The sequence below is a fragment of the Alosa pseudoharengus genome, unplaced genomic scaffold (genome assembly GCF_046254945.1).
Source record: "Alosa pseudoharengus isolate Yale_2024_CS ecotype anadromous, Long Island Sound unplaced genomic scaffold, YU_APseudo_1.1 YU_APseudo_1.1_scf_12, whole genome shotgun sequence".
Lineage (NCBI taxonomy): Eukaryota > Metazoa > Chordata > Actinopteri > Clupeiformes > Clupeidae > Alosa > Alosa pseudoharengus.
In genome coordinates this window covers 2,043,146-2,057,469 of record NW_027468587.1, presented here as the reverse complement: position 1 = coordinate 2,057,469, position 14,324 = coordinate 2,043,146, and the positions used below count along the sequence as shown (strand labels likewise).

At 42.0% G+C, this 14,324-nt stretch overlaps 1 protein-coding gene across 5 annotated transcripts; it reads right to left on the bottom strand.

Annotated features, from left to right (window-relative positions):
• Window positions 1–878: 878 nt before the first annotated feature.
• On the bottom strand, window positions 879–13,988 carry rap1gapl (RAP1 GTPase activating protein-like). 5 transcript variants are annotated; one of them, XM_076279712.1, is made up of 20 exons: window positions 13,649–13,988; window positions 13,321–13,353; window positions 13,070–13,163; window positions 12,741–12,776; window positions 12,475–12,522; window positions 11,805–11,996; window positions 11,577–11,674; window positions 11,290–11,368; window positions 10,749–10,802; window positions 9,407–9,490; window positions 8,862–8,962; window positions 8,549–8,678; window positions 7,488–7,658; window positions 7,078–7,149; window positions 5,695–5,781; window positions 3,215–3,370; window positions 2,832–2,915; window positions 1,750–1,859; window positions 1,409–1,437; window positions 1,273–1,321 (listed from the first exon to the last, which is right to left on the bottom strand). In XM_076279712.1, the coding sequence occupies exons 1-19, from the start codon at window positions 13,717–13,719 to the stop codon at window positions 1,434–1,436; spliced, it is 1,704 nt and encodes a 567-aa protein (XP_076135827.1). In that variant the 5' UTR covers window positions 13,720–13,988; the 3' UTR covers window positions 1,273–1,321; window positions 1,409–1,433. The 5 variants fall into 5 exon arrangements, 4 of the variants coding, with proteins under 4 accessions (XP_076135826.1, XP_076135824.1, XP_076135828.1 ...); XM_076279711.1 differs by lacking the exon at window positions 1,750–1,859 and having other exon boundaries at window positions 879–1,321; window positions 13,070–13,160; window positions 13,649–13,987; XM_076279709.1 differs by lacking the exon at window positions 1,750–1,859 and having other exon boundaries at window positions 879–1,321; window positions 13,649–13,986.
• Window positions 13,989–14,324: the final 336 nt, after the last annotated feature.

Below are 14,324 nucleotides of genomic sequence, written 5' to 3'. Positions count from 1 at the left end.
TCACAATGACACAGTAACAGAAATAAACATAACGTATGAGTAAAATAAGTGATTTTTGTCGACTTTCTGAAACTTCTTTGACCTGAGGCCCGATCATGTCAGATTTTGGAGTCTTTGAACCCACCCACATGACTTGATGCAGCGCTGCGCAGATCTGACTGAACGTGATGCATGCTGGGTTGAACACAATGCATGCTGGTTAAATATAAGTGTGTTAAGATCATTTTTTTGTCCAGGCAGTGTTGATCCCTCCCACACCACCCTAGCACCACCATCATAAGGTTCGCAGGCGACACCACACTTGTTGGACTCATTTCAGGGGGAGATAATTAGCTTAAATGAAGCTAACCTTTTTTAATGATGCCGTTTATACTAATACTCAGCACTTTATCCACATTAACACTATTTATTATTCACTTAGTGTGAGATTGGGCGAGTTGCGTTTTTATGTTTATGGTTATAAATATGCTTGCAGGAATGATGAGAGAGTGTTTGTTACAGTATGAATGATGATGATGTGTGAGATGTATTTCTTTCTGTACATATGTGGGCGTGGGTGTTTTGATGTCTGAAATGTATTTCTTTCTGTACATATGTGGGTGGTGGGTGAGTGTGTGGGCATGGGTGTTTTAATGTGTGAATGAGTTTTATGGTGTAGATGTGTTTGCATGATGCACCTTACTATAGTAGCTCTCCAATTTAATTGTTCTTAAATGCAATGACGATAAAGGCATTCTGTTCTATTTTACCCATTTCCTAAGATGCCACTGCTTAGACCTACATTGTTAAATGTATGCCTACTGCATATACAAACTATTTTTTACAAATATGGAATTTCTAATTGAAAAAAGGGTACACAATAGCCATATATTTATACTTTATTACAATAACACGACATGGCTGTATCTTCATCCAACTTAATATTCACCAGCAACACTTAATATTCACCAACAACAACCATAAAGTGATAGTGCACTTGAAGAGTGCTCAAAACGCACTTCACTCCTCGGTTTCAGTTTACAGGAAGATAAGTTGTTCACAGAGTGCAGGTAGGTAGGCTTCTAAAAACATAGCTTACAGTTACTCAGACATAAACAGAGAGTCCAACAGGTTACACCTCCATAAGATTCTTTCAGTCCAGTGCCTACGGTCAAGTTTAATCTCTTCCAGGTTATGCATCTTTACATAAATGTGTCTGTACTCTTCATGGGCAGAGCTAGTGCTTCCTCTCTATGTTTCCTCTTGAGGGCTAGTCTGCCCAGGAGATAGGAGGCTGTCGGTGAGCTGAGGAGCAGTTCCTGTTGAACTTTGGCTTGGTTCACTGTAATAAAATGTTTTTAATGTAATCTGTGTTATAATGAGACCCTGAGGTTTGTGAAACTGAATAGAAGTCATTTGAACATCTTACCTGTCTATGTCCTTTTCTGATGTGTTCATCTGAAAGGAGAACAATGGTATTTAAATAATCATAAATTTATGATGTGATTGTTCAAATACTATGTCTGGCACTAGTTTAAATCGTTTAATTTATCATAGGATTGTCAGTTTTGCGTGAATTTATCTCTTACATCTCACAATTGCTGATGGATTTAAAGCAGCAGTACCTAACCCTTTCCCATCAAGCTAGTTACCCCTACAAAGGCACCACAGCACCAACCAAACACACCGTCACCTCTCCCTGCCTCTCCCTGCCCCGACCAGGCAATCACCTGCAAACACACCATCACCCTGCCCTGACCAGGCAATCACCTGCATCCACAAGTTCCCAGGCCCTGTCTTTGAGCTCTTCTGAGCTTCTGATGATGAAAACCTTCAGAGGCCAATGTCTCTGTAATGCTGCCCAGGTTGTTCAATAGAGCCTGGCTTCACAAGAATTTGGGGAATGTGAGTCCACATTAAAGTATACTTTGAAGGCACATTTAACAGCTATGACAACCACAATAACAACTTCACAATATGTAAGGGATAATGTATAGAACGCCGGTCATTACTGGGAAAATAAGTCCCGACAGGGCGAACCGTACCCCGACACGTAGTGAAGGGGTCTTGTTCCGCCCTAAAGGGACTTATTTTTCCAGTAATGACCGGCGTTCTATACATTATCCCGCTTATTACACGGCTACTTGCCAAAACGAAATAATAAACTCCCCACGATATGACTTTAGCCTACATAGCCTAGCCTATTTGTTACCGTTCATCGTGGCATTTGCTGAGAAACAAATAGTTCGCATCAACACACGCTGAATTTGAATCAAACATTCTTTAGAACACAGCTGATCAACCGTCTGCTTTCACTTTTGAAAGTTCCAGTCCTTGTGTAGTGATATGAAAGACGTATCAGAAGCACAAAACCCGTTGCCATTGACAGCGGTAATTATAATGTTTGCAGCGGTACATGAACATATTTTACCGTAGAACTTTGGGAAATCCTATTCAAGCCAATGGAGCGCTCTACTTGTCTTGTGAAGAGCCGTGTAATAAATGTATTTATTTTTATATTCCATAACCTGCCCATAAACCTGTGCAATATATATATATATATATATATATATATATATATATCATTTATATAGAATGTCTATTAAAACTCCACATAACCCTCTACACTCCTTATCTGTCACTGTAGACATGACATCTGGAAAACCTCTATTTATCTAACTATACACTGTTGTACATCTCTATCGTCATAACTGCACAGAATACTGTACTCAACCTGCACTTTGGTATGTAATGCTTCTTTTGCACTTCTGGTTGGATGTCAACTGCATTTCATTGCCTCTGTACCTGGGCTCTGCTAAATGACAATAAAGTCTAATCTAATCTTTTCGTACCTTAGATTTGGTGGGCGCAGGACCACCAGCCCTCTTTGGTGTTCCCAGGGTGTCGAAGGAGTGACTCCGGACCCTGATCGCTCTCTGTGGGGAGAGGCAGATTAACACTCAAGGGTGGCACTAAAGCTCAAGGGTGGCATCCTGCTCTTAAATGCCCTCCCCCAACGTCACAGCGGCATTACTTTGCCAATTTAACACCAAAGGTCACAGCATTTTGTATTAATGACACTGAAATATTCACCATCAGAATAATTTAGTGTCAGAATGAATGATCAAAAAGGCTATCAACACTTAGTATAAATGGAGTAACGTCTGACATAATAGAGAATTTTCTCACAACTATTGGATAAAAAGGCATTGGAATTGAATGTTGATGTAGTCACCTTGAAGTTTTCGATGAAACCCCCACCTCCCTCTAGGGCACCTTTGCCTCCCTCGCTGACGGAGAGAGTAGGCGGCGGTGGCTCTCCTAGCATACACTGGGAGCGGGTGGACAGTTCAGAATGCAACCCCACTAAGAGTGAGGAGCGGGTGCGCAGCTACAGAAAGGGAGAGGCTGGGTGAGAAAATGTAATATTGTCCACGTTTTAGCATGTTTATTATGAGAGGAATGGTTCAGTCCAGTCTAAAAGAACTGAAATTGAACATAAATAGAGCATAAAAGGTAAACACATGCAAGCCCTTTTTACAAGGAAAACGGATGGTTACAATACAGGCCAATGAGCATTTGACAGAATTTAATGAAGCTAAAATTCACCATAATACACATAACTGGTCTGTTATAGAGATGTCACACACTTTAAAACAATAAACCACACACTGGTGTATACGTTACATACTGTGCATAGTGCTACATAATACTAACCTGACTCTGCCAGATGGATTTGCTCCGCATATCCATCTGGGAACTTTTCATTGAAGAACTTTTGGGAAGCGGCGGAAATACTGGATAGCTGATTGGATAAACCATCTGTCTATCACCACCTTTGTTGGTTATCGACGGGCCAAATCAACCAATTAGATGAACAAAGTGTTCTTCTAATGCCTTCGTTTAACATACAATTAAGTTAGGGAACGTGACTAACGTTAAGATGTTTTAACTTACCATTTGTATGTGACATGAACCTAATCAACGACAATTTCCATCAAGTTTTCACGGTAGGCCCTACACTTCTGAAGAAAGTATATTCCTCCATTATGAACTGGAATCAGCCGAGGAGGATGTCTGTGTCGTTCATTCCTCCCAGCTGCATGGCTGAGACTCATAGCTTCACAGCTTACCCAGGAATACTTTCTAATTTGAATAAAACTTGCAGCTATGCTCATCTCTGTGGATGCCGTCATGTTGTTCGTTGCGTCACACCTCAACCCGCCTCAAAGCCAACGCTGATTGGACGTTCGTTTGGTGAACTGCTCCAAATAGACCTCTCCAGAATATATCCCGCCTCCTAACTTCCGTATCCATCCAACTTCCGGGCGTGGATTGTCTATGGGAAATAACATGGCGTTTTGAAAGATCGTACCTGTCAAACTCTGTAGGTGACAAAGTAGAAAAAGCTGCTGGGCAGATTGGCCTACACACTTCTGCCATCTAGTTTCCACTGGATTTTTTTATTTTCGGTGGCGTTTAAGTAGTATAGTCTATAGTATACTACTTAAACAGCACTGACAATCAAAAAATCCAGTGGAAACTATATGGCAGAAGTGTGTAGGCCAATCTGCCCACCAGCTTTTTCAACTTCGCTACCTACAGATGTTTTACCGGTATGATATTTCGAAACGCCATGTTATTTCTCATAGACAATCCACGCCCGGAAGTTGGATGGATACGGAAGTTACGGAGGCGGGACTTATTCTGGAGTATAGAGTGTGCCAGTGACGCCACTTCCACTTGCCTCCATGGGACCTATCTTTCAAAAAATTTTGAACGCCAGTCTATGGCGAAAAATAAATTATTTTCTGGTCCCGGTTGACTTGTGCCTTGAATTACCCATATGATGTTTGTCAATTTTAAAGACAATTTTTCATGTAAAGACATTTGCAGTTTGTTTCTTAACTATTGAATTACAACATTGTGAAAGATCGTAATTCCAACGACTACAAACCCATCAGTCGCGCTAGTGACGTTAGCTCATTCACAGCCACACTAGATTGTACAAGCATACCAGCAACAGGTCTTAATTGGGCTTTCCTTGCCGATGAAAATACCATGAGTCAGAGGATTAAACACATCAGGTAAGTTGTATTCGTCCATAGACTGTACCTTACATACTGTTAAGTGACATAGCAGGCAGCAAGATGCAACGTTAACTAGCATAACAGCTATCAGCTAGCTTCTAATCTTATCGTTTCATTACGTTGGTGACGTACATCGTTCGAGACGAGAGATGTAGTCCACTGAGCGGATTCGTACAAAACCAACATAACTTTTGAAGTCTATCGAACAACAGTACTTTCTTGACGTGAAAAACTATCTTTTAAATTCACACACATCATATGTGAAATTCGTGGCACAATTCAAATGGGACCAAAAAATAATTGTTATCTCTCCATTAACTCCCGTTCATATTTTTTTGAAAGACAGGTCCCTTGTAGCGGAAGTAAAACGGAAGTCACTGGCACACTCTATCCAGACCATGGAGGTATGATTCAGACTGATCTGCGAGTGAAACCCTGAAGCTCGTGAGATCAGGATGGTCTCACGAGGCTAACATAATACATGATGCATTTTCAAACCACACTGAATTGCCTGTGTGTTAGAAGTGCATTAGAATGCATTAGAAGTGCAGAGGCTATAATGCCAGTTAAAGCACTTTAGGACGTGGTATGTTGATTACAGTTCCTCTCCTGCAGAGGTACTTACCTCTAATCTGCTGAACCTGTCAGCCCTATAGGAGGAGATCTCCGCATTGATGAGTTTGGTCAAGAGGAACTCTCTTAGAACTGAGCCCTGAGAAAGACAAAGGGAGAAAGTGTGTGTGTGTGTCTGCATACTGTATGTGTGATAGATCGATATATATAATCATGGATCATGTATAATCATGAGACCCTTTCAAGTTTTTCACATTTTGTTGTGTTTCAGACTCAACATAAAATACAGTAGATTCAATTCATTTTCATTTTCTCATCAATCTACACACAATACTCCAATACTGCACAAAAAAACAGGTGTTTGGAATGATTTGTAAATTTATAAAAAATAAAAGACTGAAATATTTTATTTACATAAGTATTCAGACCCTTTGATATGACGCTTGCAATTGAGCTCTGGTGCAACCTATCAATGGTCCTTGCGATGCTTCTACAACTTGATTGGAGTCCATTGGAGGCACATATCTCTTTATATAAGGTCTCGAAGTTGATGGCGTATGTCTGAGTGAAAACCAAGCCACAAGGTCGAGAGAATTGTCCATAGACCTGCGAGACGGGGTTGTGTGAAGACACAGATGGATACAAGAAAGGAAGTATACAAGAACATTTCTGCAGCATTGAAAGTGGCCAAGATCACTGTAGTATCCATAATTCTCAAATGGAAAAGTTTAGAACAACCAACAGTCTTCCTAAATCAGGCTCCGCTCATCCAAACTGAGTAATCCGGGATGAAAAGCCTTGGTCAGACAGGTAACCAAGGACCCAATGTCACTATGAATGAGATCCAGAGCTCCTGGTGAGCTGCACTGATGATTGTCATTCTGTTTGAGGAGTATGGGTAGCCTGGGTTTTCCCATGCTGCCTTGCGCGCGATTTTATTCACGCTGCTAGGCAGCCTGGATTCCATGGACTACGTTTTCACCTCAACGAAGAAAACAATCACGGAGGGGGGACAGCAAGACGATGACGACACACCGAAGCGGTTATGAGCTACGTACAGACGCATTTGATAGACATTCGTAGCGCCCAATAAACGGCTCTGGGCAGTCGTAAACCACGTTTCAACTACGAGAAAATTAACTTGCAGTTCCCAGACTCCATCTCAATGAAATGAGGTCTGACATTAGCCAGGCTAGTGTATTGGAGCATTGTGTGTGAATTGATGCGAAAATAAATAAATAACTGAATCATTTTTAAGACGAGTCTGAAACATAACAAAATGTGGAAAACTTGAAACGATCTGAAAACTTTCCGGTTGCACTGTACTGTAGATGTGAAGAGAGAGAGATGGGTGCAATATGTGTGAGCGGATATCTACACTTTCCTGATTGTGAATACTTTTGAAGAAAATATTGGTTTTGTGCTTCTCTGCTACCTCGGTGAAAACAGGTGGAGATGGAAGCGGTGGGCCAAAGGGTGGAACGTCCTCTCGTGCAGTGACTGCTACCTGTTGGTCGGAGAGAACATTTTATAACAGAAGAAAACATATGACTGGCATGAACTAGCTTTTCAGGTGTTTTTTCTGTGGGATCCTCTCCATGTACAATACAAATTACATATTGAACCCAGACAATGGAAAAAATAGACCTTTTCTCCTTGCCATATACATTTCCACTGGACAGCTTTTTCAAGGTAGACGAAGCCAATACTGGACCAATGCCATTCCATTATGCCCAATATAAACATTTAAAGCCCAGAGGAATGTAAAAATACCATAAGGTAAAAAACCAGAGTTCTCCTTTAACCGTATTTGACAGGTCTCGTTAGAGGAGCCCATTGGCTCACCTGGAAGGCCCCCCCGTCTCCTCGTCTCCCCCCTGGGCATCGCCGCACCCTCCGCACAGCGATGAAGCAGTGAAGGAAGTGGGAGCTGATCACATCTGGGATGAACGGTGTGTTTCCCTCCTGGTAGACCAGAGCGACAATATCATTCCCAATGTGCCTCTTTCTCTGCAACTGAAAGAAGAATGAGAGAGAAAGAAACAAAACCACACTGTCAACAAGGAGACACACGAGACACAATATCACAACACATTTCCCTTCACTTTACATTAAACAGCAACAAGGAGACACACGAGACACAATATCACAACACATTTCCCTTCACTTTACATTAAACAGCAACAAGGAGACACACGAGACACAATATCACAACACATTTCCCTTCACTTTACATTAAACAGCAACAAGGAGACACACGAGACACAATATCACAACACATTTCCCTTCACTTTACATTAAACAGCAATAAGGAGACACACGAGACACAATATCACAACACATTTCCCTTCACTTTACATTAAACAGCAATAAGGAGACACACGAGACACAATATCACAACACATTTCCCTTCACTTTACATTAAACAGCAATAAGGAGACACACGAGACACAATATCATAACACATTTCCATTCATTTCACATTAAACAGCAATAAGGAGACACACGAGACACAATATCATAACACATTTCCCTTCATTTCACATTAAACAGCAATAAGGAGACACACGAGACACAATATCACAACACATTTCCATTCATTTCACATTAAACAGCAATAAGGAGACACACGAGACACAATATCACAACACATTTCCATTCACTTTACATTAAACAGCAATAAGGAGACACACGAGACACAATATCATAACACATTTCCCTTCATTTCTATTCGAACTCAGAGGTCAGACACATCTCCCACTGTGGCAGGCTGCTGTGATGAGCTGTAGGTGGAGGAGTGTTGCTGTGTTTAATGCTACCTGCTGCACATCTCTAATGCTAATGCTACCTGCTGCACATCTCTAATGCTAATGCTACCTGCTGCACATCTCTAATGCTAATGCTACCTGCTGCACATCTCCGTTTGTGAATGGCAGTTTGGTGGCCACGTGGAACATGATCTCCCTCCCATGAAAGGAAGTAAACACCGCCTCACTTCCTGTCTGCCCATGTGACACATCCAAGCCTCCTCGGAATCTGAAGAAAGAAGGAATGGAGAGGGAAGGACACAGGGAAAAAAGAGCTTTGAAGAGATTGAAACGGTTAAAAGGTCAGTGCAATTATAGACTCCCTGTGATGTCTTCATCAACACATTTTGGCAACGCAAGCAGACAGCTCATCTTGATTCATCTTCCAGCTGATGCATGCAACAGTGCTCACCCTGTGAATCCCCTCAGCTTCACTGTCTGTCCGAGAATCGAGAGGAAGTCCACAAACTCCTCACTCTCCATGTTGTTGCTAAAAATATCCTCCTCCGTCAGCTGGACCAGAAGAGGAACATGAGTGGACATGAGAGAGATCGAGAGGGGAAGTTGAGAGCTTGTGAAACAGAAAGCATATGAGACATGATGTGGACTGTCATTTGATGATAGTGGAGAGGATGGTCTCACACATACTGTAGATACCGCATTGGGCACCAGAACGTATACTGTAGCGCCGCCATCTTGGTGGGGGCAACGATCACTGGAGGCCAACGGAGAAACAGGTGTCTCTGATTGGACATCACACAGGTGTCTCTGATTGGACATCACACAGGTGTCTCTGATTGGACATCACACAGGTGTCTCTGTTTGACCCCAAGTGTTGCCCATAGACAATAAGGTGTTTGCCCCCAGCAATATGGCGGCCGCGTTCACGTATGCCACCTAATAGAACTCAACGGACAATGCGGTATCTAGCTTTCTCATATCTATGGTCTTACACACCTGCCCTTCCTTCTGATATAAGATGCCAAACTTGAAGTTATGAGACACCCTGTGCTCATCAAATGCAGTGATGAGTTCTGGGGCCTGCGGGTAGAGGGGGAACAAACATAAGCAAATGCAGTGATGAGTTCTGGGGCCTGTGGGTAGAGGGGGAACAAACATAAGCAAATGCAGTGATGAGTTCTGGGGCCTGCGGGTAGAGGGGGAACAAACATAAGCAAATGCAGTGATGAGTTCTCAGACATCCCAAGTCTCCCGGAAGTTCCGGGAGTCTCCCGCATATTGATAACGGCTCCCTGATGCCCGCAAATTAGATAAAATCTCCCGGAATCTAGAGCGAGCGAGCAAGAGCGCGCACACGAGACCGAAACTTCAAATCGTGTGTGCATCTGAGTGTAGCGCGCACACGACGGGGATGGAGAGAGAGAGAGGTAGTGCGTGTGTGCCTGTTCAACACAGAGAGCATCCTGATTGGCCTGTTTCATGTTCAGTTCAGTAGGAACAGGCGCGTCATGGCAGAGGCAGAGTGCCCCCCAAAAAGGACCCATTTCACATCAGACTACACGAAAGTGTACCCTTGTCTCATAAGAGTTCAAAATAACAATAGTCTTGCATGCTGCACTGTTTGTAGGCTAACAGTGACTTTGGCGGGTTAAATGATTGCAAAAGACATGCTGAGGTGAATTTAACAAGTGTCATTTCATCTGCATATTATTCCAGACTAGGCTACTGGCTATTTGCCAAGGCTACATAAAGACCAAACTACCAAAATCTACATATTTTATTATCACAATTTCTAATAGGCCTTCCTTATTTGGTGTGCTGAGTAGAGACAATTAATTAACAAACATAGGCTATTCATCACTATTTCAGTATCTAAGAAGGCTAAAGTAATTATTTTATTGATATTTATTTAATTTTTTATTTATTTACTTTTTTTTTTTTTTGGGAGGGGGGGGGGTACCTCCCTGAAATGGCTTTTTGCAGGTTGGGATGTCTGAGTTCTGGGGCCTGCGGGTAGAGGGGGAACAAACATAAGCAAATGCAGTGATGAGTTCTGGGGCCTGCGGGTAGAGGGGGAACAAACATAAGCAAATGCAGTGATGAGTTCTGGGGCCTGCGGGTAGAGGGGGAACAAACATAAGCAAATGAACACGTCTGATCAGTGGCAGTGAGAAACAATTAGGTTTATGTTTCACTATAGCGTTACTGTGCTGCAACCATAATACAAAATAATAATCTCTCAAATAATGAAAGTAATGGTCCAATGATGCTTTTGGGAAACACATAAGTTGAAAAGAGGTATGGTGTCTTTATATCAAGGGTAAGCCAGAGTTTGTACCTTCAGGTAGCTGACTGTTTCAAATCTGGACACGGTCACATTCTCACAAAGCATCTGGACAGTAAGAATCACAGGACATAACATGAAGAGAGTGGTTGAAATATGATATTGATGTATATGTAATAGTGCCTCTGTAACAGTATTGGTACAGGTTGCAGATAGTCAAATATGTTTTGATTTAGAGAGTTTTAACTTCAGTTGGAATTAACACAAGGTGCCTTTCTATGAATAGCCCTAAGGTACTCAGACCACACAGATATGCCTAAGCACTAAGAACCCTAAAAGTTTATTCTGTGAAATGTTTAATATAGTTGTTCTAAGATGTTTTTTTAAACAAACAGTTCTGTCGATTGGAACAGTTCCACATTTTGTATATCATCAGGTTGGTTCACAAAACCTTTTCCCATTTGTGTGACCCTATAGCAGATAAATTCATTACTCTGACCAACTCCTATAGCAGATAAATTCATTACCCTGGCCAACTCCTATAGCAGATAAATGCATTACCCTGGCCAACTCCTATAGCAGATAAATGCATTACCCTGGCCAACTCCACAGCTGTGGGCAGCTGCTGGAACAGTGACACCGAGAAGGTTCCATGCAAAGAACATTCTTTCAGTCTGGGCATAAGGGAGACACAACAGCTCTGTAAAAGAATCTAATGGACTTTCTGTAAAAGAGTAGTTCTAATATTACACAAATAAATGATTTGTGGCAGTTAAGTCCACTGTATATGGTATTCACTCATGTGTGACTGAAAGTGTAATCCTGATGATTTGTGGCAGTTAAGTCCACTGTATATGGTATTCACTCATGTGTGACTGAAACCTCAAGATGACCCGGAGCCGCTTCTCTTCCTCCTCTAGACAAACGGACAGGACGAGGGGTCCCACGGAGCTGTCTGACGCTGTGAATGAGTGATGGTACTGAGAGAAGAGATGAAGCAGAGACAGGAACATTCATCACTAATAGCAAGAGAACTTGGGCCCACGCAGACTCTGTGAAACCATGGCAAACTTTGAACTTTGAACTCAGAACTTTAAAAACCTGACTGACTCTGTGCCTGAAAAACTGCTGGTAGATCTTCGCCTCATTGTCCCTCTCCATGATGTCGTAGCTCTCCAGGCCAAATGCATTCTGGGACCACGTGGGACTGGTCTCAACACACCTCTGCAAGGGGGGGTCAACCCAGTAACCCCCGGACTTGGGAGGCAGGAGGAGTGGTAAAGCACCTCCTATTCTCAGTAGCTGCAGTCAGAAACAAGAAAGAGGAGTAAGGACATCCAGGTCAGTGCATTCAGGGTTGTCATGCATAAATTCATGCACTTGTTTTGTGGAAACTATATTTCTGTCTGTCTGACAAACCCTTTGCACTGTGATCCAATAATAAAGATTAACTTCAATCTGAGGCACTTTGTCTTGGTGCAGATCATACCCTTGTCTATTGTGTGGCGTTTCAGACAGATTCATGTTGGTTGTTCATTGAAGTCATGGAGGGAACAGCTGATTGTTTATGTCTGTAAGGCTCTGCAGGTAGATGTGTGTTTATTATACATGCTTTTCACTATCCAAAGCAATCTCTTTTGTGCCATCCACAGTGGGTCTGTCTGTGTGTGTGTGTGTGTGTGTCTTACATGCAGTCGCCTATGAAGTGTGAAGGTCACCGTCACACACACACACACACAGTCTTTCAGGACCCAAGAAACACGATTCCATGCATTCTTACCCTGAGAGAAGTTGGAAACTCACACCGCTGTTCATCCAGCCTACTGCCCTGCAACGGCACAGGGAGAAACGGCCATCAGACACACACACGCACACACACACACACACGCACATGCATACACACACAGGCACACACACACACACACACACACACACACACACACACACGCATAAACACACACACACACACACCATTGCACAACACCATACACCAAATAAAAAATTTTAAAAAATAAAAAACTTCCACTAAAATTATAACAATCATACCTGTAGCTTTGCAATGATCTCAAAAAGTTCTGTCACCTCCAAGAGAGAAAGTGAAAGGAAAAAACCCACATAGTCATTTCCAGTGTATAAGGTACAGTACATGACAATGTTTTATGCCAAATAAAAAAGACAAACCTGAGTATTAACCACACTGCCCAATAGCCCAATGAATCACAATGTTTTAATTAGACAGAAGAATGAAGAAAAGAAATGCATTCCCATGTACAGCTTGCCCCTGTGTAGAAACCTCATAGCTGAAGACATTTTGCAAAATCAATGTATACATGGGGACTAAAGAAATGTAAACGTTGGTATGTAGGACTTTTTACCTTCTGTGTTGAAGTGGCTGCTAAAGCTGGTTTGGTCTCACTGGGTAGTGTGTCCAAGACATCCACAATATTGTGTTCCACGGATTCTGGACTGCTATAACGGGTAGACTAAGTCTTGAGAACATACACACTCAAAATATGGATAATGTTACACATGATACCAGTCTCAGTTCAAATATGACACTGCATAAACTGCAAAAACAATCAAACACACACAAACACTGCATTATCTGAAAAGGAATGTTACTTACCAGGACTCATTTTCACCAATAAATTTGTCAACCCTTCAAAAAGAGTAATTAAACCATGACTACACTTGAATTTTTGCACACACTTTTGCCCAAAGTGACTTACAGAAATTAACATTAAATTAGTTTAAAATAACAGTTTTTTTTTGTTGAAAAATCCTACATGAAGCATAATAGTCATAACAATCAATAACAATATCAAACATCAACAATGAAAATAATGAGTTTATATGAACAAAATCATACAAACCATAACTCTGAAGTCTCGTATAGAGTCTCAAAACTATAACTATTCAACTATAACTATATGGTAATTATAATGACAACTCACCCTCCATAAGCGCCAAATGTGAAACTTCTCTTTCTGGAGAAAAACTTCTCATTCCTTCCATCTCTGTCCATTACTCAGAGTAGTTTCTGTGTATGTGTAGAATGTGTAGAATTGTGTGTGTGTGTGTGTTCATGTGTCTATGTCCGTATCCAGTTAACTTGCCATCGAGTTAGACAGCAATGGCATCAAATCAGCCTGTATTTGCTGCCAGTTTTCCTCTCTCCCTCGTCTGTCAATGTTGCCTGATCTGCCTCCTTCCTCTCCCTGAGCCTGCCTCTCATTTCATCTCTATTCACTTCCTTCCCTCTATCCTGCTCTATGAAAAGACTGACAGGGCGTTTAAACCGCTGTTTGCCACACAGAGAGAGAGAGAGAGAGAGGGAGAGAGAGAAAGGTGCATGTGACGATTGTACTGTACATATGCCTGTATACACACACTCAGCGCTCACTTGATATGGAGGCAAAGTGGCACAGTGGATGGATAAGCAGTCACACACCTGCAGTCAGATATCCAAAGGCATTTTTTTGCAAGAGAATAGCAAGAGAAACATAAACAAGACAGTTTTCAGCTGTGGACCTGTTACCCTTTAGTCAGTGCTGCTCATCAATTATTGACAGCACTTGCTGAGACAGGAGGGAGCAAGACAGCAGGAGAGGAAAGAGGACAAGGAGGGAG